Here is a 25,468-nt window from a genome sequence, read left to right on the forward strand (position 1 = left end):
GCAGTTCTGATATGGCGGGCAGAGGGGACCGAGAGACTCGGAAGACCAAGACGCCCCTGCGTGGGGGCCCGGTCCAGTCTAACGTGATGGACCGCTACACCCATTCCAAGGGGTCCCCCGGAGCCGCCTTGCCCGGAGCCAGTAATGCTGATCTCACTGTGGACGCGTCAACGGAGCCTTCTTTGCAGGACATCATGGGCGCCATTTCTGCTATGAAGGAGTCGATAGGCCAACAGTATGAAGCTTTGGCCCACAAAATCGACACCGTGGCCATCGAGGTCAACTTGATTCGTGCTGACCTGTCGAAAACCAATGAGAAGGTGAAGTCACTGGATCTTAAGTCATCCAGTCTCACGGAGGACGTTTCGGAGATACAGACGGAGGTCGGCAACCTTCGCAGGGTGAACGACTTCATGACCCGGCGCTTGGAGGACTTTGAGAACAGGGCACGTCGCTGTAATGTACGCGTGGTCGGAGTTCCGGAGAATCCAGAACCTCACTCTGTTGATCTCCTTGTTGAGGATTTGATCCAGAACCACCTCTCTCCGTCTGGTCTGACGAAGTTTTTCGCTGTGGAACGTGCCCATCGTGTTCCGGGGGGCAAGGGTAAACCAGGTGCCCCGCCGAGGCCTATTGTTGCGAAACTCTTCCATTATAGGGATCGGGACGCTATCCTGCAAGCATCGCGTGTGAAGGGCCCGTGGCCTTTGAGAACGCCACGGTGAACTTCTATCCGGACTTTTCTCAACAGGTCCAGAGACAGCGTATGGGCTTCCGTGATGTCAAGAAACGTCTCCGAGACATGGGGCTTCGCTACGCCATGCTTTTTCCGACCAGGCTGCGCGTTGAGTACAACGACCGAACCTTCTTCTTTGATCGGCCTGATTCTGTAAATGACTGGATGGACTCTCTGCCTGATCGATCTCCTGAGACTGAGTCCGCCGCCCACCCGGGTGGTGCTGAGGGTGGTGTGGAGAGCTGAACAATCCGCCTACGCCAGGGCCCTCGAATAGAGTAAACTCTTCAGGGATTTGATGCCTCAGTGCCTCTGCTGTTTGTGTATTCTCCTCATTATCTGTCTTACTCGGGGTGGCGGGTGGGCCGGAGCCTTTCCTCCTCCGGGGTTCTTTTTGTAGAATGGGGGTTCTTGGGCGACAGGCACACTGCATGTTGGGGTGGCTATTTAGCATTTTGCAGGGGTGCAGGGTGGGGGGTGTTTATTTGATTGTTGGGGGGTGGGTGGTGGGGATGTTCGATGTTTTTGTGTTATGTTTTCAAGGCGAATCTATCTGGCTTCTGCTCCTTTTTATGTCATGCTCATTGCGGGGGGGTTTCGGGGTTGCTGTGTGGGATGGGGGGTAGCGGGTTGAGGCTTGTTTCGTGGAGTGTTAATGGTCTGGGAGATCGCATTAAGCGGAGTGTGGTGTTAAAATGTCTACGCCGTTTATCTCCCGATATTGTTTTCTTGCAGGAAACTCATTTGGTGGGCAATACTTGTCGTGCGATGAATAGGTGGGGGTATCGCCTTGCTGCACATTCGGGGTTTACCACGGGTTCCAGGGGGGTGGGTATCCTTGTTCGGGCTTCCCTCCCCCTAGCTATTGATGATGTTATCCTTGATGATCGGGGGCGTTATGCTGTCCTCGTGGGTCGCTATGAAGGTCGTACCCTCTCCTTGTTTACTGTTTATGTGCCCCCCGTCCTACAGACTTCTACCTTTGCCGATTTGGGCCGTGTGTTGTTGGACCTTCCTGATAGTACTCTTTTTCTTGCAGGCGATTTTAATTCTGTGATCTCCGGTCTGCAAGATCGCTACCCCCCTAGGGATACTCCTTTAGCCCAACAGTGGTTAGGTGGGTTTTTGGATACGTTTGGTTTGGTGGATTGCTGGAGGCTCCTGCATCCTACCCAGCTTCAATACACTTTCCATTCGGGGGCCCACGGGAGTCTGTCTAGACTGGATTATTTCCTGATGCCCGCGGCGCAGACGCCGGCGGTGCGTGAGATCAGACACCTCCCCCGGGGCATTTCCTATCATTCTCCGCTCTGGCTTTGTTTTAAGTTAGGGGTGGAGGCGGTGGGCCGAGTGGCTCCAATTAACCCCTGGTATATTGCCTCCCCTGAGACCCGAAACCTTTTGACTAAGTCTTTAGATGCTTACTTTTTGGACAACGAGGGGTCGGTTTCCTCGGCGGTATCCCTGTGGGAGGCCTTTAAAACAGTGATTCGTGGGCAGGCCCTTTCCCTAATTGCTGAATCCAAGAAGGATAGGAATCGGGAGGTGGTGGACCTTGAGATAGAGATTGCTGAGAGGGAGGCCGACTTAGAGTCTGAGATCACCTCTGATAAACTCCACGCCCTGGGTCTGAAACAATTTGCTTATAAATCCTTGGTCACAGATGCGGCTAGACTGATGTTCCGGGAACAGCAGGGTCGTCTGTATGATGTGGGGGACAAAGCGGGTAAATTGTTGGCATGGTTGGATAAGAAAGAGAGAGCGAATCGTGTGGTGCCTGTGATTCAGTCGTCGAATGGTGTCGGAGTGACAGACCCGGTTGGAATAGTTGAATGTTTTGCTGAGTATTTTCGTGTGGTGTATACCCCTGTGTCTGGACGAGATGTGGCTGACTCTCGCCTTTTGTTGCGCGATATAGCTTTGCCCAGTGTTTCCGATCTGGACCGTGTCTTGTTGGAGTCCCCTTTTACTACGGATGAAATAGCGACTGCCATTCGTTCGCTCCGTTCGGGCAAGGCATTGGGCCCGAATGGGTTGCCAATTGAGCTGTACAAGTTACGCCCTGACAAGGTAGCGCCCTATCTTCGTGCCATGTTTTTGGAGTCCCGGGAACGGGGTATTCTCCCGTATGACCAGCGTCTTGCCACGATAGTCGTAATTCCCAAGGACGGGAAACCGCGGGACCTCTGTTCGTCTTATAGGCCCATTTCCCTGTTAAATGTTGAGCCTAAGGTCCTGCCTAAGCTCCTGGCAACCCGCCTGCTGACGGTCATTAGCGACTTGGTTCATCCGGATCAGTCCGGATTTATCCCGCATCGCAACACGGCTCTTAACCTACGTCGTCTTCACGGCGCTGTTGCGAGGGCGGGGCGTCTGATGGAGCCGGCCATTTTGGCCTCGTTAGACGCCTCGATGGCTTTTGACACGGTTGAGTGGCCCTATCTTTGGGCAGCTCTCGAAAAATTTGGTTTTGGACCTGAATTTATTGGATGGGTGAAGTTGTTGTATGTGGAACCCTTAGCGCAAGTGGTGGTGAACGGTAGAGTTTCTGTCCCCATTAGCCTTGGTAGAGGGACCCGTCAGGGTTGCCCCCTGTCTCCATTGCTTTTCGCGCTGGCCTTGGAACCGTTAGCTGCGTGGCTTCGATGGGAACCCTCCCTCAAAGGGATCCGTTGGTCACCGGACTTTGAAGACCGCGTCTCTCTTTACGCGGACGACATTCTTCTTTATCTGACATCCCCGCGTAAATCTTTGAACGTCTTATTTGATGTTCTTACTTCGTTCTGTGCTAACTCGGGCCTTGTTATTAATTGGGCTAAGTCCTGTGTGTATGTTCTCTCTGGGTGTTTTGCCCTCTTTGCCGGCCAGATTCCCTATCCAGGTGGTCCAGTCTGGCTTCAAGTATTTAGGGATTTTTATTACCCGGGATTCCTCCCTCCGGTTTGAGCGTAATCTCCTCCCCCCGCTTCTTAGATTGCGACTGGATGTGGCCCGTTGGCGTAAGCTGCCCCTGTCTCCTCTGGGTAGGGCTGCTCTCTTTAAAATGATGTCTTTGCCGCGGTTCCTCTACGCCCTTCAGAACTCTTTCGACGATGTTCCTGCTACTTACTTCAGAGAAATCGAGAGTCTGCAAAGACAATTGATTTGGGATGGGCGTCCACGTATAGCCCTTGCGAAACTTACTATCCCTTGGTACGACGGGGGCATGGCACTCCCCGACATCAAGAGGTACTACTGGGCAGCCCAGCTATCGGCCATTAACCATGCGATGTACTCGCCGGGTCGCGATCCAGCGTTTGAGATGGATAAGCTCCAGTTGCCGGGAGGGGACTTTAATAGAGCGCTATACTCCAGATCGGCCGGGCGCCATCTTGTGGGCCCGACCAGGGCAGCGGTCAACGTGTGGCGCGCAGCGAATGTGAGTTTGGGATGGGAGAATCGGCTGACGCTGGCGACTCCGCTTTATGCTTCTGAACGTTTGGGATGTCTCTGGTTTTCTAAGGGCTTTGACCGCTGGGATGTGATTGGGATTTGTAAAGTGGGTGACGTTTGTGTGAATGGTCGCGTGAAATCATTCCAGGCCCTTAAGGCGGAATACGACTTGAGTGATAGAGAGTTTTTCCGGTATCTGAAAGTCCGACATGCCTTGGCCTCGGTTCTGACTCCTGATGTGGCCCTGCCCAAGTCTTCCCCCCTGGAAGATCGTATACTAGATGGACACTTGCCCGACAGCACCATCTCTCTCATCTACAAGAAGCTGATTCATAATCGCGCTGATTTGTTGGTCCGACTCCGAGACATGTGGGTAGGTGATGGATTGGAACTAGATGACGAGGACTGGCAGTCGGCGCTCTCCTCCCCGAAGGAGGTCGCCATTCCCGCCCGTCTTCGTTTGGTGCAACTTAAGATCCTCCACCGGGTGTATGTGACTGGTCCGCGTCTGGTCGTGATGGGTTTTTCCCCGGATGGCTTGTGTAAGCGTGGCTGTGGGATGAGCGCTACCTTTATGCACATACTTTGGGAGTGTCCTGTGGTGGCAGCTTATTGGGTGGATGTGCTTGCGTTGATGACTGAGGTGACTGGTGTTGACCTGCGGCCTGAGGCCCGTCGATGTCTGCTGAATGTGTGGGAACCCTCCGATTACTCTGTGGCCCAGACTAGATGGGCGACCCTGGGTTACATGGTCGCGAAGCGTGACATTGCGCAACTCTGGGGCGCATCCCGACCTCCTGATGTTTCAGTGTGGGAGGACAACATGGACTGGTCCATGTTCCGTGAGAAGACAGTCTACATGGCTAGGGGCAGGCCGGGGGCGTGGACGAAAATTTGGGGTCAATGGAATGCGTACCGTGGAGAAATTTGTACCCCTCCCTTGGTTGCCACCTCCGATGTTACCCTGTCTCCTTAGGCTGACGTTCCCGAAATTTTTCGCTCTGTTCTAGGATTTTCCTGTCCTCCCTGCTCCCCCCCCCTCACGGCCTTCCCGACTCTCATTGATGTATTTTTGTTCTCCTGTTTCGTGACCTCCCCCTCTGCTATTTGGGCTGACTTGATTATTGCACTCGCCTTATGTTTGTGTTGGTTATTTTCATGTTTTATATAGAAAATTGTTGTATCCTGTTCTATGTCTGTAGCAATTTCGTTCTACGATTTGGCCTGACCTAGGAAATGATTGTTTATTTCATGTGTCGTACTATGCGACTTAGCGGCCAGCCCGTGTGGTTGTGGGCCCATCTATGTAATTTTATGTGATTGCTCAATAAAAGTTTTTAACCAAAAAAAAAAATATAATAATATATCTGTTCATACTATTTCTTATTTACTGATTCTATGCCCTTATTTATTGTACACATTTGCTCCCCTTGACAGCATTTAATACTGCTTTTTTCGTGCTCAATGATTTTAATACCTTTATGTCTCGCTGCATTCTATTTCGGGGTTGATCACATTTTAACATTGTTTTAGTAATGATCTATTTTGATCAGAATATCGTGATACCCCTCTTGCAGTGATTGTATTGTGGCTGATTTCATGCCTTCTCTTATGTCTATTTAGTTATTATCAACCCCGCCTTTTATGCAACGCTATTGTCAACAGCGGGAATCCCTGACGGCCCGCGTAAAGGAAACAAGATTCCTTTAAGGTATAAATACATGCCATTTTTTTCTGACCCGAGGAGATTTTATTAAAGGCGGGTTGCAATAATACTTTTCCTAAAACATTTAAATATGTGCGGCACTTCACCTCTTTTAGAGAATTGCCGCTCCGCGCTGGAAGCTTGAATCGTTTAAAGAAGGGAAAGAACGAGGAAACCCGTCTTCTATGCAGCGCTATCCCTAACAGCGGGAACCACTAACGGTCCGCATGTAAGGAACAAGAGCCTCTTAAGGTATGAAGATAGGCCGTGTTTACTTACCTAAGCAGACTTTGTTAAAAGAGGGCCACAAAATAGCTGTTCTAATATGCAAACGTGCGGTTTCTCACTCTCTTTAAATAGTTACCGCTCTACGCTGAAAGCTCGAATTCCCTGAAAACGTGACGGATTTGGGCTGTAAATGACATAGCGACTGCGAGAGGGATTTTTAATTACACTTTCAATGCTTCTTTTTTACTAATAAGGTGAGAAAAGATACGATTGTTAGCTGAGCTTTGCACCACTAGAAAACCTCTATTATCTACTATGACGACCAATTGGTTTTATTTACAGTTTGGAGGGAACTCGTTTTTATGAAGACAACCACAGTGTGGTAGAAATACAGCCTGATTGAGATGGGAGCAGTGTACCATTAAAATGAAGGTAGACTATATACCCCCCAAAAAAAAGACTATGTGGATGAGCACATGTTGCTCTCTAGCACGCCCTATACATAAAATACCAAATGGAAGGGCGTTTAAGAAATATGGAATTATCTTTCTTGCAGGTTACACATGCCGAATCTTAGGAAATGAAAATAACGGTGCCTCAATCAGTCTGGTTTTTAATGAAGGTTTTGGCTGGTAAATCTTGAAGAGAGATCGCAGTCAGGTAAAGTTATATGATACCTATCATCTAAGTGAAAGAAAAGAGGTACTCACTACTGAGTATTTCAGATATAAAGAGATACTGTTGTAGATAGATATGCAGTACCAGATGCATGAGCTTATAGAAACTAGGATACCAGTTTTTAGGTATGGTTTAAATTAATACTAAAACCCTTACAAGAAATAAACGATTAATCCTAGTTGTCACCCTTTTTCTGTTGGTTTCCTTTACTTATCTTTTCTTTCCTAAACTTTAATCTTGGTTTTATTTGCTACCTGAGATAGAAGGTGAAATATTAAAAAATTACTGTCATCAAATCAAAATGTGAATCAGCTCTCCAATGAATATTAACAACAGAATAATTGTAAATATTAGAAAAAACAATTGATATCATGAAAATTGCAACTGTCTAAGCCTCTTCTCCCAACGTTACCTTTAATGTATGAATTTATATCAAGTGCACTGTACTATGCTATGTATTAAAAAGTACTCAAAGTTAAACAATGAATACAATAGATATTCCCATGTTGAACTAAAATGAACCAGATATCACAAAATGAAATGGATAATGACTTTTTTGGTTCACTGCCATCGATCATCAATTTCAATGTTCTAATATGAAACTGTAAACCATGACATTGAATTTTCAAACAAATATACAAGAACTAATAATACTCTGTTCTTTATAGACATATTGGCTGAACGTATAACTGTCCTGAGGAAGACACCACGACGTGTCGAAACGCGTTGACTCAAACTCAACAGCCACAAAAAACTTTAGAAAGAATATGTATCAGTGTCTATCTTAATATGTTTTAAATTTATGTTTTCTTCCATTAGAGAACTCATCATTTTTGCATCGATAATCTATTATAAGTATATGTTTACATTGTATAAATTTATCTTTGTTTTTATTAAAAAATACTATTTTTGATATCATTATATTTGTTTGTGTTATGGTTTAAGTTTCTAACTTTTGGGAATACTTCAGTCGAATACATAGCTGGTTTTTGTTTAACTGATAGCCTGGGTGTTTACCTTCACATTGTATGTTTTCCCTGACCCAGGATTTTTATCCGTACCAGGGGGCCCTTGTTACTTCACAAAATATTTAGTTATTATCACCTTTTTTACTGCTGGGTTTGTATCCCCCCACCCCACTTCGATCGGTCTCCCAACCTCCAATTTATGGAGGCCGGCTCCGTCCCTCTCTTCCCACATCCCTCGATCTTTATTTTGATTTAAACTCCAGTCGCACTGTGATTTAGAGTCGCGCAGCTTACCTGCTTGCGCTCGTTCTCACCTTCATGCGCGCACGAGGAGTGTTTCGTTCCTCTTCCCCTGCGCTTTGCCGAACGATCGTCTTGCCTCCGAGGAGCCAGGCCTACAAACATTCCCTCAATGTCTGGAATTCGAGGAAAGAACCTCGGCAATGCACACGCAGCATCGTGTGGTTGCTAGGGGTCTTTCCTCTGTTTGCCGGCTTCACAATGCCGTCTCCTAGTAACAGCTGATCGCGCTCGAGGTTTCGGGCAATATGCGATGCGATCAGCTGTTTTTTATACGCGACCGTTTCCCCTTTACAAGATTACTATTTTATCGATTTATTAGCCCTTATTCCAGCTATTTTGGGTGGATTTCTGTTTTACTATCCCCATTGATACCTTAATCTTTCCTTAACCTTCTTCCTACCTGCAGAAAAAAGGAGGGATTATTATTAATTGCCATAAAAAATATTTTTTTTAAAAGAGAAAAAAGGAGAAATATATTATATGATATAAAAATGTATATATATTGTCCTACTTTCTTACCTTTCCTTATTCCTGACAATGTCCTATTTGGACTCAGATGAAGGCAATACCCCCCCTACCCAACATGGAGGACGAGACAATTAGAAGTATGATTCACAGGGAAATTAGATTATGCATGTTTTCAACACTTTCTAGGGTTATGGTGTCAAAGACGCCTCCTTCCTCCGGGGAGGATGACGCTGCACTATTTCAAGATAACCCTACAGATGATGACGAAGTGGTTGAAATAAAGGGTAAAAAATCCGGAAAGAGAAATAACAGACTATACCCGAGGAGCACTACAACAGGTCATAGTACCTCAAGCTTCATGGGAGAGTCTCACTCCTCAGATGCTTTGGGTGTCCTTAGCGGCACAACATTTAAAGGTGTCCCTCGCGGCACAACATTTAAAGGTGTCCCTCGCGGCACAAACTATCCAAGTGCTCAAGACAACGATCTCAAATTCTTTCATGATCGATCAGGATGATAATAATTCTGAATTCCCTGATGAATACATTCTCGACCTGGACGAAGACAACCAGGAATTTGACTCCCAACCTTTTGATGGTAATATTCCTTCCTCTTCCAAAGATAACATCTTGGATCCTCTAGGTGAAGAGATGTTTTCTCCTCTTAACATTAAACACCCTCGCAGCTCAGAATGGGTTCCTCATGATCATGTTAGTACATTTATTACAAAGTGGGTGAGAAATCCTCTGGAGAGAGACACCCGGAATCTACTAAAAGCAGAATGTTCGAGACCCTCAATCGAAGGGAAAGTCTGCAATACTCCAAACCTTGACCCTGAACTTATAAAATATCTTATAAAACTCGGTAGAGATCCAAGAAAGAGAATGGAGAGGTCCCTTAAAATTTGTCAGGACCGTCTCTTTGATGTTTTAGGACCCTTGGCGAAAATAATAGATGCTGCAGAGGATAGCTATATTACTGGCTCTCCACTAAACACTGATATTATCCGTGGGTGGAGTCAAAGAGCTTTAGTTTTATTAGGGAACGCCAATGCCGGTCTTAACTCAGAGAGAAGAAGGGTTGTACTTACTAAAATAAGCCCAAAATTGAGTGACCTAGCTGATAAAGAGCCCTCACTCAATCCAAAGGGCTTACTCTTTGGTGAGGACCTAATTAAAACATTAGGTAAATACGTTTCCACTTTTACAGCTCTGGATAAAGCTCACCAAAACATGAAACGAGTATTCAACTCCAATAACCTTTTTGGCAGGGCCGGAAGAAGGGGCCAATCTTCCGGCCGCTTCAATCGCAGGCCCTACTCCAGGTCCAGAGGTTTCAGTGGAAGAGGCTTCCAACCCTCCAATCAAGCACAATTCTTCTTTTCAAGAGGAAGAGGTGTCCGGTCTAGAGGCTTCAGAACAAGAGGAGCATATAATGACACCAACTCTCGGTGTGAGTACTACAATCCCTTACTCCGTTCCCCTTTCTTTCCCAAAAGTGGGAGGCAGGCTAAAATTCTTTACCCAAAGCTGGAAACTTATTACTCAAGACCCTTGCGTTCTAAATACCATAAATGGGTTTACAAAATTCGCTTCCCAGAGAAATTCCGCTTACCTTAGCTCAAGAGAAGATAATAGAGGAAGAGATATGCTCAATGCTCCAGAAAGGCGCAATCTTAGAAGTCCCGATGCATTTGCTGAGATTTGTAAGAACACTCTTCCTTGTGGAGAAAAAAGACAAGGGTTGGAAACCTGTTATAAATCTGAGAGAACTCAACAAATACCTTGTTTACAGACACTTCAAGATGGAAGGCATCCATCTTCTCAGAAACATATTGCTAGAAGGGGACTTTCTGGTCACGTTAGATCTGAAAGACGCTTACTTTACCATTCCTATGGCCAAGGAACATCAACTCTTCCTACAATTCATTTGGAAGAACCGGCTGTTTCAATTCCAAGCTCTCCCTTTCGGCCTGTCATTAGCCCCTTGGTGTTTCACCAAGATAATGAGATCAGTCGCCTCGTCTCTAAGAAAGAAGGGTATTCGTATGATCATATACTTAGACGATATCCTTATCATGTCACAAGATTATTCTCAAATTCTTCAGGATCTCAAAACTGTAATAGACCTTTTGGAGAATCTGGGATTTATTGTAAACAAGGAAAAATCAATACTATCTCCCTCAAAGTCCATGGAATTCCTGGGTTTCACTGTAGACACCACGAATTGCCTTCTTCTTCTTCAACCAAAGAAGATTTCCAAAATCAAGAAAGAGATAAAACATGTCCTGAAACACCAGAATCGTTCCCCAAGGGAATTAGCCAGGCTCATGGGTCTTCTTTCTTCTTCTATACAAGCCATCTTTCCGGGCCCCCTAAATTATCGAGCCCTTCAAAGGATAAAAGCGAAGGTTCTGACAGCAGGACTGTGGTACGGGGACCGTGTTTCCTTGAACCAAGAAGCCATAGTGGAACTGACCTGGTGGTTAGAGAATCTGGATGCTTGGAACGGCAGAGCGGTATTTGGTTCAGCACCAGATTTTATCTTAGAATCAGATGCAAACATTCATGGCTGGGGTGCCTGTCTCCTCGATCAGAACACTGGGGAGTCTGGTCTCAAGAAGAATCTTTACACCACATAAATTTCTTAGCACTCACTGTAGGTCTTTATGCACTGATGAGTTTCAAACACTCTCTTCAGGGCAGATCTGTTATTCTCAAAATGGATGACATGTCCACAGTGGCTTACATAAATCGCCTAGGAGGAACCAAATCAGTAGACCTCTCGAACTTGGCCAAAAAACTCTGGATGTCCTGCCTAGAACACAAGATCTCTCTAAGAGCAGAATACCTTCCAGGGAAATTAAACGTTTGTGCAGATTGGAACTCGAGATTCCTCTTGGATCACACCGACTGGAAACTCAACGCCTCTGTGTTCAACTCCCTCAACAATCTTTGGGGTCCCTTCGAAAGACAGATATTCGCGAGCAGACTGACATTACAATTAGAGAATTATTACAGCTGGATGCCCGACCCGGGTGCTCTAGCGGTGAACGCATTTCTCCAATCATGGGATGGGATCAACGCATATGCCTTTCCTCCTTTCGCCATGATCCAGAGAGTCCTTCAGAAGGTGAGACATCAATGCTCTTCAATTGTCCTGGTGACTCCCTTTTGGCCATCCCAAGCCTGGTTTCCGACTACGCTGGAACTGACTTACGATCTTCCATTCCTTATTCCTTACCTCAAGGACCTACTTACAGATGTAGACGGTCAAATTTACCCTCTTGTTCAAACAGGGAATTTGAACCTTCTTGCCTGGAGAGTGTCAGGAGATCCAATGATCTTGCAGTACTTTTGTCTGCAGCTTCAGCTCTCCTCGGAGAGTCTTGGGCTCCTGGAACACACTACTGGTATAACAACATTTGGAAAATTTGGCTACGTTGGTGCCTGGAAAGGAATCTGGATCCCGTACAAGCTCCTATCATTGATATAGTTAATTTCCTTGTGGAACAATTCGATAGAGGTCTTAGTTATAGGTCTATCAATTGTTACAGGTCAGCTATTTCAGCAGGTCATGACCTAGTCAATGGTAAAACGGTGGGTAAAATTGCTATTATTTGTAGAATCCTAAAGAGTATTAGACTTAGGTGCCCTCCAAAACCTAGATATCAATCTTCGTGGGATGTCAAATTAATCCTTGACCTTTTTTGTAGTTGGCCTGATAATTCTCTTTTGAACAGAAAGAAACTTTCAATCAAATGAGCTACTCTTCTTTGTTTGATTTCTTGTCGAAGGGTCTCTGATGTCAGAGCTCTTGATATTTCTTAAAGGTCATATGATATTTTTTGAGTCAAGTTTGAACTGCATAGAAGAACCAAGACTATATCTGATTCTATTTTCTATTCACGTTTTGATATATGTAAGAAACTTTGTGTTGTGGATTGTATGAAAGAATATGACTTAAGAACGAATGGTCTTTGCCCTTCTGGTGTAGATTAATTACTTATTTCCTTCATTAAACCTCATAAAGGTGTTACCTCTGCCTCTATTGCTAGATGGGTCAAAATTGTTATGAACCTCACAGGTATCGATTTGAATATTTTCAAACCACATTCTATCAGAGGTGCAATGGCTAGTAAGTCATTTTGGTCAGGTGGTAAGTTAGATGATATTCTTAAAGCTGCTGATTGATCTAACTCTAGAACTTTTGCTCATCACTATTGCAAACCTATTACTCACATGTCTGATGTTGTTTTACATGGCTACCGACATGCATAATGGTAGCTTCCGGGTCTTGTAATGAAATTGCGATTCTCTTATTACCATGACTAGAGAATCTGGATTTCATTAAAGACACGGAGGCTAACATTATCCCTCCCATACTTTCCCTTGGGTGGTGTTTTAACATACAGTATACTTTTATATATTCCATATATTGTATTTTATGTTATGCTTACTTTAAATTTATAATGTTTATACTTCTTTTCACGTTTACTATTTTGGTCTTTTGCACCTTTTTCTTGAAAGTTGTATATCTTTTTCTCTTTTTTTCAGATAATTTCCACGGATCAATTTATTCATCTTTCTTCTTCAAGATACACTAAAGTGCTTATGGAGTTCTTTTTCAAGTTTATTGGACTGTTCCTTCAAGTTTATTGGACTGTTCCTGCTATTTTATTGAACCTTTCCTTCCTTTACACCGCATTTAATAGAGGCTGATTGCCTAGTGCTCATGCCCTTTATTTCTTTTCTAACGTTCTAATATGGAACTTGCTTTGTGATGTTTGCGGCTGCTTGGCCTGCATTAAAAGTTGTGTGCATAATGTTAGCCTCCGTGTCTTTAATGAAATCCAGATTCTCTAGTCATGGTAATAGGAGAATCGCAATTTGTGCTTGAATGCACTTGGTTATAAAGTTACATTAAAGTTCAATTATTTTATTTGAATTTGAAAATAAAATCATACAGGTTTACATAAAAGAAAAAGATTCCATCACAATTATAAATAAATGAAAACATTTTGTATGTTATTACAGAGAAACTGCCATACAAAAAAAAGAAAGCAACCAAGATAAATAAACTAGAAAATAAATCTCCATTCAAAACATCAATATCACCACATCCTCAAGAATAAGCCATATTTTTAAAAATATTTTTGGCGGAGAAAAAGTGGGTAGACCTGTCCTAATATCTTGAGCTGAAGACCCACGTCAAGTACCGAGACACATTAAAACAAATTTTAGGCACCACTAAGAGCTGTAAATATAAAAACGCCGGTCAAACCGGTCTAAAATCCATAGTTAAAAGAAGTGTTCTTAAAAACGTATGGCAAAGGGATATACATTTAGGACATATAAAGTGCGATGTACAAAGTATCCCAAATTGAGACTTAGTCACAACTGCATGGTGCCAGATCCATATCCGTATACCAGTTACCTTCTACGAAAAGCAGCTGATAGAACACGCTCAACCTAAAATAGGTCAATAAACGCCTTCGAAGGTTTGTCATTTCAAAAAGAAGAAGACCTATCTCCTTCTTGAAAAGAAAATCCCAAATGACTATCCCAAAAACTGTTTTTAACATAACAAATTGACAATGAGTCTTTTTGGCCAAGGTCGAGACTTCCCTCTCAGCTGCCATCCTAAGACCAAAGGCCTGCTTTAACCAAACAGCATCTTGTTTCATGAAACTCTCAGGGTTAAAAATAGTTTGGGTCTCCCAGGGGCTTCAAATATTTTCCCTCAGTGCAACCAGGGTATATTTGACATCTTGTCCAATTTCAGACAATCCCAAATGACTAGCCTGTTAAGGCTCAGCCCCTCCTTTAGCCAGACTACACACCATAACAAAAGGGGTCACAGACTGATAAAGTCAGCGATATGGCTCATACCAAGCTTTGTGTGTATAATCTCAGAAGGCGAGCTCTGCCCTCAACCTAGGAGGACCCACTAACATGTATTCTCAGCCACCAGACTGGGGCTAAATTAACATAGCTCCAGATCTCACAGCCCATAGTGGCTTTTGGGGGTGCACTTTGTTTTAGAGACCTCAAGCAGAATTTCTAAAGCTTCTAGGCCAAACAGGAAGAAATGTCATTTACACTGGAGATAGCCCTCGTAATACTCCCAGTGTTTTTTTTGTTGTTTTTTTTTTTTTAATAAAGGTTGCCAACTAAGACCGGAGTTTATTCAAATCCTTAAATAAATACAATTATCCATCTTCCTTAACACCTGTCCCTATAACAAAAAGGTAGACCTTCGAGTGCTTTTGGGACCCAGGACCATTACGTGGGATTTCTTAAAATTAGTAAGTAGGTCCAGACAATAAAAATGTCTAACAGCCACTGAAAACTTCTGACCATATGAGCAATCAAGACTGCATTGTCTGCATAGAAAAGAGTTGGGAGCGGTCGGCCCCCACCTCTTGGGACCCTGATCAGAAAGCACCCCCTCAAGGCAATTAATGTACATAATAAAAGGAAAGGGTTCCAAAATACAGCCCTGCTGGACACCTCTTTTTAAGTAACAGTGCTTAGTGCATGCCATATTGCTTCCAAAACTTACAGAGCCTGTCAGACCATGATGAAGGTCCCTGAGAAAAACAACCAATGAATGTTCCACCCCATGGACCCCAGCTCTGTCCAGAGCTTATTTCTGTTTTCCTTATCAAAGGCAGAGCTGAGGTCCATGAAGGCAAGTTGTGAGGATCCCCTTTTGGCCTTAGTGTATTTATTTTTTACAAGATGTAAATTAAGATTATGTTCAACTGTGCCCCTACCAAACCTAAACCCATATTGCAGGTCAGACAATATATTATGGTCATCAATATATTATGAGCTAGTCTCTTCAAAATTCCCTGCCCTATGATTTTTACCTCTATGTCAATTAGCAAGATAGTCTGTCATAAGCAGGGTCATTCCTATCCCCTTTCCTGAATACATGCACTGTCATGGAATGATGCCACATCTAGGGCAAGGAGCAACTGATGGCAGCATTGATGTGGAGGTGAGAAGAGGAGCCCATACACCCACCATGAACAGGTTCCCCGGGACCCCATTTGTGCCTGGGGCCTTTCTCTCAGGAGCAGACACAATTCTATCTCTTAATAAATCCCAGTGTAGCATCAGCTTTTCTCCCTGTTCTAAGGATGACATTGATGGTTCTGAGTCCTCCCCCTCATATAAGGCAGAAAAATAGTCCTCCCAAGTTTGATCAGACACCAGGTTCTCTTTAAAGAAAGACTGATTGACCACCTTCCAAGACATAGTGTTATCTCTCCAGGTGCTAGCAGTCATAAGGTCCTCCCATACGTTTCTCTTCAATTCAGACCTCCTATGTTTTAAGGTTGCTCTATATTTAGCTCTACACTCTCACTTCATCACTATTTCGAGTTTTTTTTTAGCATGGCTAGGAGTGCCATGAACGCCCTCGTGCCGTTCTCCTCAAACCATCAACTCTGGACTGAAAGTCCTGACTGCCCTGGCTTCAAAATGGTAGAGTTAACATGGGTGCAAACAGTATCAAAAGCGCTTAATAGAAATATACCAAGGGGCATTTTCAGTGGGACAAATCTGGAGTTCTGAATTACAAGCAATAAAAACCTCAGGAATCACTTTATCCAGGGGCAGCTCCTCCATAATGGCAGAGGCGTGCCGTCCCACAGAGTCAGTCGGCGAAAAATAAAATGATAATAAAGCAATATTATTATTTATTTTCCCGCTAACTAACTGAGCCAGGGCGTCTTGGGTGGGGCCCAGCCATGGTTGGGAGGAGGAGTGGTAGTAGCACTGCAAAGTGACAATGTCGGCTTGGCCATCCATCTGAGGCCTGCCAAACAGACATGCACACTTAGTTTTTTTCAACCCAGCTGTGTTGCACAGCCGGGTTGGTGAAGAAGCACAGACTCCCAAGCAAACCAGGCCGCTCAGACCAATCCTGGTGCTGCTCTCATACTATTGAGAGCAGCACTGGGATTGGGTGAGGAGTCTGTTCTGGTGTCTCAGGGACTGCTGGGACACCATCAGCAGCAGGAGAGAGGAGGAGCACTGAGGCGGCCGGCAGCAACAGGACAGGTACATTTTTTATTTATTATTTCCCTAATACCCCCACCTGACTTGAGCGGAAGCTGCCACTGACTTTATCCCACTTTAATCTTTGCCTCTGATCTTTAAGGTTAACTGGGGCTTTAAAAGAATGGCGGGAAACAGCCTGCTTCTTATCTCAGTGGAAACTAACAGAAAGAGGATTATGTTAGCTAGAGATGATCCAGTCCACTAAAAAATGTCAGAGAGAAAACAATAAACCCACTGACACATACATATATAGTCAATGTAAGACCCAGTTCCTAGACCGTTAAATGTCTGAACACTATTACCCGAGAGCACAGACCCTACACTCATGAGATTAACCAGATTGTGGTCCAATGACAACTCAATCATCAAATCTCCCTGTGCGGTATGCTTAAGAAGGACTTGGTCTAAACTACCACTCCCTGGTGCAATCCTCCATACAAATAACAATCTCTGCTGGGGTGGGGATTGAAAATTACCAAGAATCATCAGAACTGTGTGTTTACAGGGATGAGAGAAACAAAAGACATTTAAAAAGTGCCAAATTACATAATCACATCCTCGGTCGTCTTACCATGAATAGCATTGTATAAATGTATACACAAGATCCGAGTGTGGTTAATAAAAGAAAGAAGAACCCCGAGTTTAGAAGGGGCATTTCCCAAGATCACTTCCATTTTATAAGTAAAATCTAATATATTAAAAGTAACAAGACCCTCGTTTTATCTCCCACTGGGTGAGGGTGAAGCGTTAATTTGCAAAAGAGCCATAGCCATTGTAGCGGCCTAGTCGCTAGCCCCTGGGGATGAAGCCCCGGAAGCACCTTCATACTATGTATCACTCTCTGGCCAGGCTTGGCCAGAGAGCATACATAAAGGTGCGGGAGTCGCCCGTGACTTCCGGCGCAGACCAGTACCGCTGTGTGTCTGTTGTATTGTCTCTCTGCGCAAGCTGCCAATTCGGGTATAATCCTAAATACTTAACGCGCTGCACCTCACAAGCCAAACCCGTACACTGGCGACAAAGGTGGGATGTCGTTACGTGCTGAATGCCCAGGCTAAGAAGAACGACACTCACCTGCCGTGAGAAACGGAACCAGCAAGCACGCAAACCCGACAAAAACGAGGCGGCAGAGAAGGAGTGACGCTGTCCGCGAGACCAGAGGTGAGAGGCACACAATCCGGCCGGCGCCCAAGAGTGCTCCAACTGTGGACGGCGCCGCGCTCGCTGATCGCCAGAGTCACGGCGCTGCTTGAGACTCCAGCTCCCCTGTGAACTAGGCGCGCATGCGCAGAAGCGTGAGCAGTCCGTTCCAACGGCAAAACCAGCGTGAAGGAACACACGCGAGGCCGCGCAGCAGCAGGCAAGACCCGAGGGCTCTATCCGCCGACGTCAGACACTGAAATAACAACGTGAGGCGGAATAACCCGGTCAGCACCCCAAGCCAAACAAGCAGCGGTAAACACAACTGGGGCACACATGTAACAGGAGAAAAGAGGAAAGAAACGTCATGGCAAATCGCTTGGGGGCACACATATCACACTTAGAGAACTAACAACACCCTCAAAACAGAAGAAACAATAAGTAAATACAAACAAGCACTGGCTAAATCATCAAAACCCAGCACAAAGGCACAAAGAGGCGGAGACATCTGGCAAGACGCTTGTGCTGCAAACAAGTGAAGAGGCAACATGTCGAATCCCGGGGCACAAGCAGCTCAACAACCAGTGGCCCCACAGCAGGCACTACCACTTCCCGTGCACACCCAGATTACCGCACTCCCACCTTTTAGTGAGCTCATTGACCCTGCCACTGCGTCACCAAGGTGGAAGGTGTGGGTTGGCCATCTCGATAATTACTTTGTGGCAACGAGGGAGACGGACGGAGCAGTCAAAAGATCGCTGCTTTTACATTTTGCCGGAGACGAAATATACAAGTTATTTGAGCATCTCGCGAACACTGGCGCGCCCACGGACTATGATGCCGCAGTCAAAGCCTTGAACGCCCATTTTGACCCACAACTCAACCCACACTACGAAAGGTTCAAACTTAGGCAAGCAAGACCGAGAGAAGGAGAATCGATGGACACTTTCCATGCACGCCTCAGAGAGTTGGCGAGTACCTGCATTGAGGATGATCAGGCCAAAGAGAAGACGGCGCAACTCATCCACGGCTGTCGCAACAAGACGCTGCGGATGCTCATACTTCGATAACCCCGCATCTCCTTAGAAGAAGTCCTGATTCTCACTCGATCACACGAATTACCGGATGCCCGTTCAACGATGATGGAGACCGCGCTCTGTCAACAAACTGATCAACCATCGCAACCATCAGCGCCTGGATGACTCCTCCACAGAAAAAGACAAAGAATGCTACTTTGTATCGTTTGCAAGTGACCTCAAAAAGAGATGAGGACCGCAACTCAAGTGCAATATCGAAATCGATGGTTCCCCAGTAACCGGCCTGATTGATACCGGAGCAACAGTTAACGTAATGGGATCACAGCATTACAAAAATTTAAACCCGAGGCCACAACTCACTCCATCCAAAATCAGGATTCTGACATATGGGAGCCAAAAGCCACTTACCCTGAGAGGGAAAATGACCGTCCGAGTGAAGTCAGAGACCCAAGAAGAAACAACATCATTCCATGTTGTAGATAGAGAAGCAGATATACTAGTTGGAAGTCACACTGCCGAAGACCTCAACTTAATTGCGTTCGCAAATGCAGTAAAACTCCTCCAAACCGATGACATTCTGTACTTATTCCCACAACTATTCAAAGGACTAGGGAGCATAAGAAGACCACCAGTAAAGCTGCATATAGATAAGGCGGTAAAACCTGTAGCGCTAAGGCACCAATGAGTCCCCTTTCATCTCCGGCCACTGGTAGGGCAAGAACTCCTGAAGCTAGAACAACAAGGGGTAATTGAGAAAGTAACAGGTCCAACTCCATGGGTATCCCCAATGGTAATCGCTGAGAAGCCAAAGCAGCCAGGGAAGATCCGGATCTGCATTGATATGAGGATGCCCAATCAAGCCATAAAATGACAGAGGCATTTAACACCAACTGTGGACGACATCCTAGCCGACCTTAATGGCTCCCAGTGGTTTTCTAAGTTAGATCTAAACGCTGGTTTTCATCAACTAAAATCAGCAGAGGAAAGCAGATACATAACCACATTTTCGACCCATCTGGGACTTCGTCGGTATAAGAGGTTGAACTTTGGAATATCCTCCGCAGCAGAGATATTTCAGAACACTATGAGGGAGATCCTGTCAGGCCTCCACGACGTCCTTAACGTAAGCGACGATATCCTTATTCATTCAAAAACTCTCGAAGACCACCACCAACAGCTACGAGACACGATCCAGCGGCTGGCAGAACATGGCGTAACCCTCCACAATGAGAAATGCCAATTCTTTCGCAAAACGATTGATTTCTTTGGATACGTGTTCAGTTCGGAAGGGGTCAAGGGAGATCCCAGGAAGTCCAGAGCAATCCAGCTCGCCCCCGCTCCAACCAACGCTTTCGAAGTGAGAAGCTTTCTAGGGATGGCAACATATTGCGGGCGTTTCATTTCAAATCTGGCAACCATTGCAGAGCCACTGCGGAACCTCACGAAGAAAGAAACCCCTGGAGATAGACCCCCGAGGAAGACAAAGCTTTCAAGCAAATAGGCCATGGTCGTACTGTCCAACAGACCTGACTTTATTTCGACACCACTCGCCGCACAGAGTTGCTAGTAGATGCTAGCCCAGTAGGCCTGGGGGCCCTACTGACCCAAGAAACTGAACCAGGAACCTGGGTCGCATTAGCTTTTGCAAGCAAAGCGCTCACGGCTACAGAATCCCGATACTCACAAATAGAACGAGAAGCACTGGCCATCAAGTGGGCATGCAACCATTTTCATTTGTATGTGAGCGGTCACCCTTTTCGAGTCATCACGAACCATCCACCCCTTCTCCCCTTGTTCAAAGGGACTGCGCCGCACCCACCCCCCAGGTTAGAAAGGTGGGCCGTACAATTACAACATTACCAGATGGAACTAATATATCGACCAGGCGCGAAGAACCCTGATGACTTCTTATCTCGTCACCCAGCACTGGCAGCCGACACAGGCAGTGACCAAGAGACAAATACAGAGGAATTCGTCAACATGAGCACCCAGTGGTCATGCCCGCGAGCGCTCTCTGTAGAAAAAGTCAAGACTCACAGGGACCAAGACATGATTCTCCGATGTGTAGCTGATGCTGTAAAGGAAGGATCCTGGGACGGATTCCTTAAGAACACCCAAGGATGGAGTGAGCCTGACAGGAACCGCCTGGGCAAGTTTTGGAAAGTTCGTAATGAACTTAGTTCTGCGGAGAACGGAATTACATTAAGGGGCTCACGTATTGTCATACCACAAAGCCTACAAGAAAGAGCTACGATCCTCGCGCATGAGGGACATCAAGGCATCGGGAGAATGAAGTCAAGGATGAGGGAAAAGGTATGGTTTCCAGACCTGGAGGACAGCCTAGACACCGTGGTACACAACTGCAGAGCTTGTCAACTCACAAGCAGCGCTGAAGCCCCAGCACCGGTAATCACCGAAGATCCAGCCCCTTCACCATGGTCATGGGTAAAACTCGATTTTGGGAGTTTCCCTGACAGGAGAGTCACAGCTGTTCTTATCGATAGCTACACTAAATATCCAATCGTTGAAGTTCTGCCATCCACCGCGTTTACCTATCTACAACCGGTGTTGGAGAAATAATTTGCCCTATTTGGTCTGCCCCACGTTATCAAGACAGACAACGGGCCCCCGTTCTAGGGCAGCGAGTTTAAAGACTTCTTGACACAAGTAGGAATCAAACACCACCGAATCACCCCGCAGTGGCCACAAGCCAATGGGGAAGTCGAGAGGTTTATGCGCACCACCAACAAGATACTGCGCACAGCGGTAGCTGAGAACACAGATCCAGAGGTTGCCCTACAACGATTTCTGAGAGAATACCGCAGCACGCCCCATTGCACCACACAACGGTCGCCCTGGTCTCTTATGTTGACGGGTCTCGGCGGGACATGCTACCCATGGCCGACAACTGGAGGCAAGATCCATATGATCCTGCGGGTGCCCAAGCACAATGACAAAAAACCAACGACAGGGCAAGTCGTCGGCGACGCCTGGATGTTCCGTGTTGCTGCGGAGTCGGTGGAGTGGAGGAAAGTTCCGGACTCCATATGAGCCCTGGGTAAGGACTGTGAAGTCAACCAATGGAACCGCGGTCACTGCATAAAGGAATGGCGAAACCGTGACAAGAAACATCTCATGGTTCAAAAGAGTTCCAGTCCCAGTCGAGACAGCCCGAGGCAGTGGGCAGACAAGATCCACCGAATTGCACCAGGCGGATGTTGGAAGCACTTCTAGTGATGCTTCATATCAAAGTCCAGTAAAGTCACCGCCCAGTGATGTCACCAGTGTCGAGGACATTGTTAATGACCAAAGGCCGATGAGCCCCCAACGAGAACAAGAAGGCCGCCGACACCTGTACCATCTCAGGAGGAATCCCCAACCCAATAAGAGACTAGCTGACTATGTGTGTTGACACTTATTGTGTGTTACTTGTTTGAAAGGACCAATTTGGGTTGGGATGTAGCGGTCTAGTCGCTAGCCCCAGGAGATGAAGCCCCGGAAGCACCTTCATACTATGTATCACTCTCTGGCCAGGCTTGGCCAGAGAGCATAAATAAAGGTGCTGGAGTCGCTCGTGACTTACGGCGCAGACCAGTACTGCTGTGTGTCTGTTGTATTGTCTCTCGGCGCAAGCTGCCAATGCCGGTATAATCCTAAGTACTTAACGCGCTGAGCCTCACAAGCCAAACCCCTACAGCCATCAATATAATGACCCCACCCTGACTTCTCCCACGTCTCCTAAAAAACATCTAATGTCAAAGGGAATGAGGGTCTCTGGCCAATCACGATCATTTCAGATGCAAAAAGAGTATTACTTTCAACACTTTTCACGGAGGTTACATCATTTAGGAGTAATAAATGCATTAGTAAGGAAAGCTAGTATCACATTCTAACCTGCATCTGCATTCCCTCCATTCAATGAACCCAGCTGATGGTCCCCTTCGAATTCAGTACACCATATTTACCATACAAGGGTGCCCACCCGAAAACGTTTTCACCAAATTCGGTATTTGGTTGATTTGTATATCTCTTTTTTATGCATGCAAGATTCCCTCTTCTGAGCACCCTAATCTATTTGAATGTTTTAGGTTTTGGGCAGTGGAATAGCTCTTGATTCTGGCCTTTGGGTTTGCAGCTCACCTCGGTTTTCTTTGTCCTCTCATGAGCTCCACCTCGTTTTCAACCAGTGCCTCCATACTGCATTGGTTGTCACCTCTTTTTTTTTTTTTTTTTACTTTTTAGCTATTCTTCATTGGGGTGCCCGCTGTAGCGTGCCTCATCAATTCTCATCTTCTGTCACCTCCCAGTGTCTACTCCCCAATTAATGTTTGACCTCATTGTCAGCCCCTTCTCTACTCTCAGTAATTATGCTGTGCAACTGCCTCACCCTTCTTAACAGTCTAGGAGTGAGAAGAGGACACTGTATATTCGAATAAGGATGCCTGAGTCTTGCATTGGTCAGTCTTTAAAATGGGTAAACCGGTACCCTGGGAAAGTGAGTACAAGCACTTCAATGTATCCAGGTCAAGCACCGTTGGAACATAAAACTCATTCGCTGATTGACAGTGGACGAAATCATGTATTCTGCATTATTTTGGCCATATCACCTGCAGGTAAAATCATCATTAAATAAAGGTTTGTGCAGTTTAGCTAGGGTCGAAAACAAACTTTTGAATTTTGTTTTGTCAGAATTAAAGGAGATGAAGATGTGCACCAAGACGTTTGTAGGTAAATTTGACCACTGCTTCCTAAACACTTTAGATTTAAGTAAGTCACTAAAACAGTCTTCCAACCGCATTCTCATTGTTTGCTTTATATTGGATTGCCACTGAATTCTACCTAACCTTCTGACACCAAGACTTCCTTTTTTATTTCCGGTTATTGGCTTTCCTCTGAGTACTTACTTGAACTCTCATATACTGGCTATAATAAACCATCTTTAGGCACTCTCCCAAGTACCACTAGATTATTTTAGCTTGCTGTAAAGACTAATGCGCTTTATAGCTGTATAAAGCAGAATGTCTCGTGAAGTATCATAATGCCTCTTCTTGGATGAGTTAGGGCCAGAATTACGACAGTTTTTTGCAGTCACAAAGGGGATTAGGCCTGTTTGCGACTGCACAAAATGTGTGGCCAATGTACGAACCCTATTTTGTGAGTGGCTAATCAATTAGCGACTCGCAAAATAGAGTTAGCGACTCGCTATTAGGAAGGGGCATGCCAAGGACGTCCCTTCCTAATAGCGAGTCCAGAACCCATGTATGAATGTTTTGCGACAGCAATTGCGGTTGCAAAACACTCGCAGTCTACCACCTTGGGTGGTAAGGCATTTGCAAATGGGAATGGGTCCCCAGGTGACCCCTTCCCCTTTGGGAATGCATGCGCAAATATTTTTTTTTAAGCAGGCAGTGGTCCCAGGGACCACTGCCTGCCCTTAAAAAATTCAACTGAAAAGTTTCATTTTTAGTTTTTTAAGTGCACCACGGTTTCCTCTAAGGAAAACGGGCTGCATTAAAAAAAATACTGCTTTATTGACAAAGCAGTCCCAAACATGGAGGTCTGCTGACCCCAGCAGGCCACCATCCCTAGGGGTGCTAGCCATTCCCAATTGGGTTGCAAACCGCAACAGCCTCATTAATATTTAAGAGGCATGCAATTTGCTACCCCACTGGGAATCGCAAACAGTGTCTCAGACACTGTTGTACATAGCATTTTGCGACACGCAAATTGCAACTCGCAATTTGCGAGTTACCAAATGCTATAATCGTACATCTGACCCATAGTCTTTTAAAAATAAATGGCAGAGAAATTCCGAGAGCAAACACTTAGAAGGACATTATGAGGATTATTTGTTCATTACATCATTGAGTAACAGACAGTAAATAATATTTTATATGCTAAAGTACTAAAACTTCACGCACAAAGTTCACAATGAGATGTGTGCCCAGTCGAAGTATTCCAACCAAATAGCATACTGTATGTTATAATTCCATTCCACATCTAAATGAAATTAACAATCAATCACATTTTTGCTTATTTACCATCAGGCTCCTTAAACACCACATCATCCTTTTCTTCCTGACTTGAATTACTGGTTTCGTTGATGTTCTGAATTTCTGTGAAATAATCATCCAAAGAAAGCTCGTCCAAGGAATCCTGGGACCCAGAACGGTCAAGGGGGGGCCTTCTTGTGCTTCTTGGGGAACTTCCATGGTTCATGGCAGGTTGGCCAGATCTGCGGCTTCAAAAGAAGAACAGCAGAAAAGAGCCATAAGCTTTACAGAACAGTGTTAAAATAATAAATATATTCTGCTGCAATTTAAAGGACAATACAAGCGACTCCCCTTTTATTATCTCTGCCCAAAATATATCTCCTGATTTATTATTTTCAAAAAGCAAAGCTATACAAATGTATGATATCCTAATATCTGAACGCACATAGAGAAAACTAGTGTCGAAATCCCTTCCCCAAGCAGACAAAATCCTGAAATATAGGTCGACGCTACCACTATAGCCTTGTAAAGGCCCGCTGGATCGTTAAAGGCCCGAGCCGAAGACGAGGGCCTTTAACGATCCAGCGGGCCTTTAACAGCCGGTATAGCCCGCTACGGCGGGCTATAAGGCTATTAGAGCATTGGCCCGGGGTTAGACATTACCTGTCATGTAGATTAAACAGTATAGTTGCAGCCAGGTCTGCACAT

At 45.4% G+C, this 25,468-nt stretch overlaps 1 protein-coding gene and 1 long non-coding RNA gene across 4 annotated transcripts in view; one reads left to right on the plus strand and one right to left on the minus strand.

Annotated features, from left to right (window-relative positions):
- ARHGAP18 (Rho GTPase activating protein 18) overlaps positions 1-25,468 on the minus strand; it is an 843,873-nt gene that overhangs the window by 616,627 nt on the left and 201,778 nt on the right. Inside the window, exon 2 of one of the 3 annotated variants that reach the window (XM_078648922.1) lies at positions 24,809-25,008. The exons of 1 other annotated variant lie outside the window; for it this stretch is intronic. In XM_078648922.1, coding sequence (XP_078505048.1) covers positions 24,809-25,008 — 200 coding nt within the window. The remainder of the gene's footprint in view (positions 1-24,808; positions 25,009-25,468) is intronic. One more of the 3 variants, XM_078648923.1, reaches the window with a different exon arrangement.
- LOC144763365 (uncharacterized) lies at positions 6,005-7,560 on the plus strand. Its single transcript, XR_013596211.1, has 5 exons — positions 6,005-6,125; positions 6,234-6,355; positions 6,444-6,533; positions 6,658-6,761; positions 7,448-7,560. It is a non-coding gene; the product is annotated as an uncharacterized LOC144763365 (long non-coding RNA).

The sequence above is a fragment of the Lissotriton helveticus genome, chromosome 6 (assembly GCF_964261635.1).
Source record: "Lissotriton helveticus chromosome 6, aLisHel1.1, whole genome shotgun sequence".
Taxonomy (NCBI): domain Eukaryota; kingdom Metazoa; phylum Chordata; class Amphibia; order Caudata; family Salamandridae; genus Lissotriton; species Lissotriton helveticus.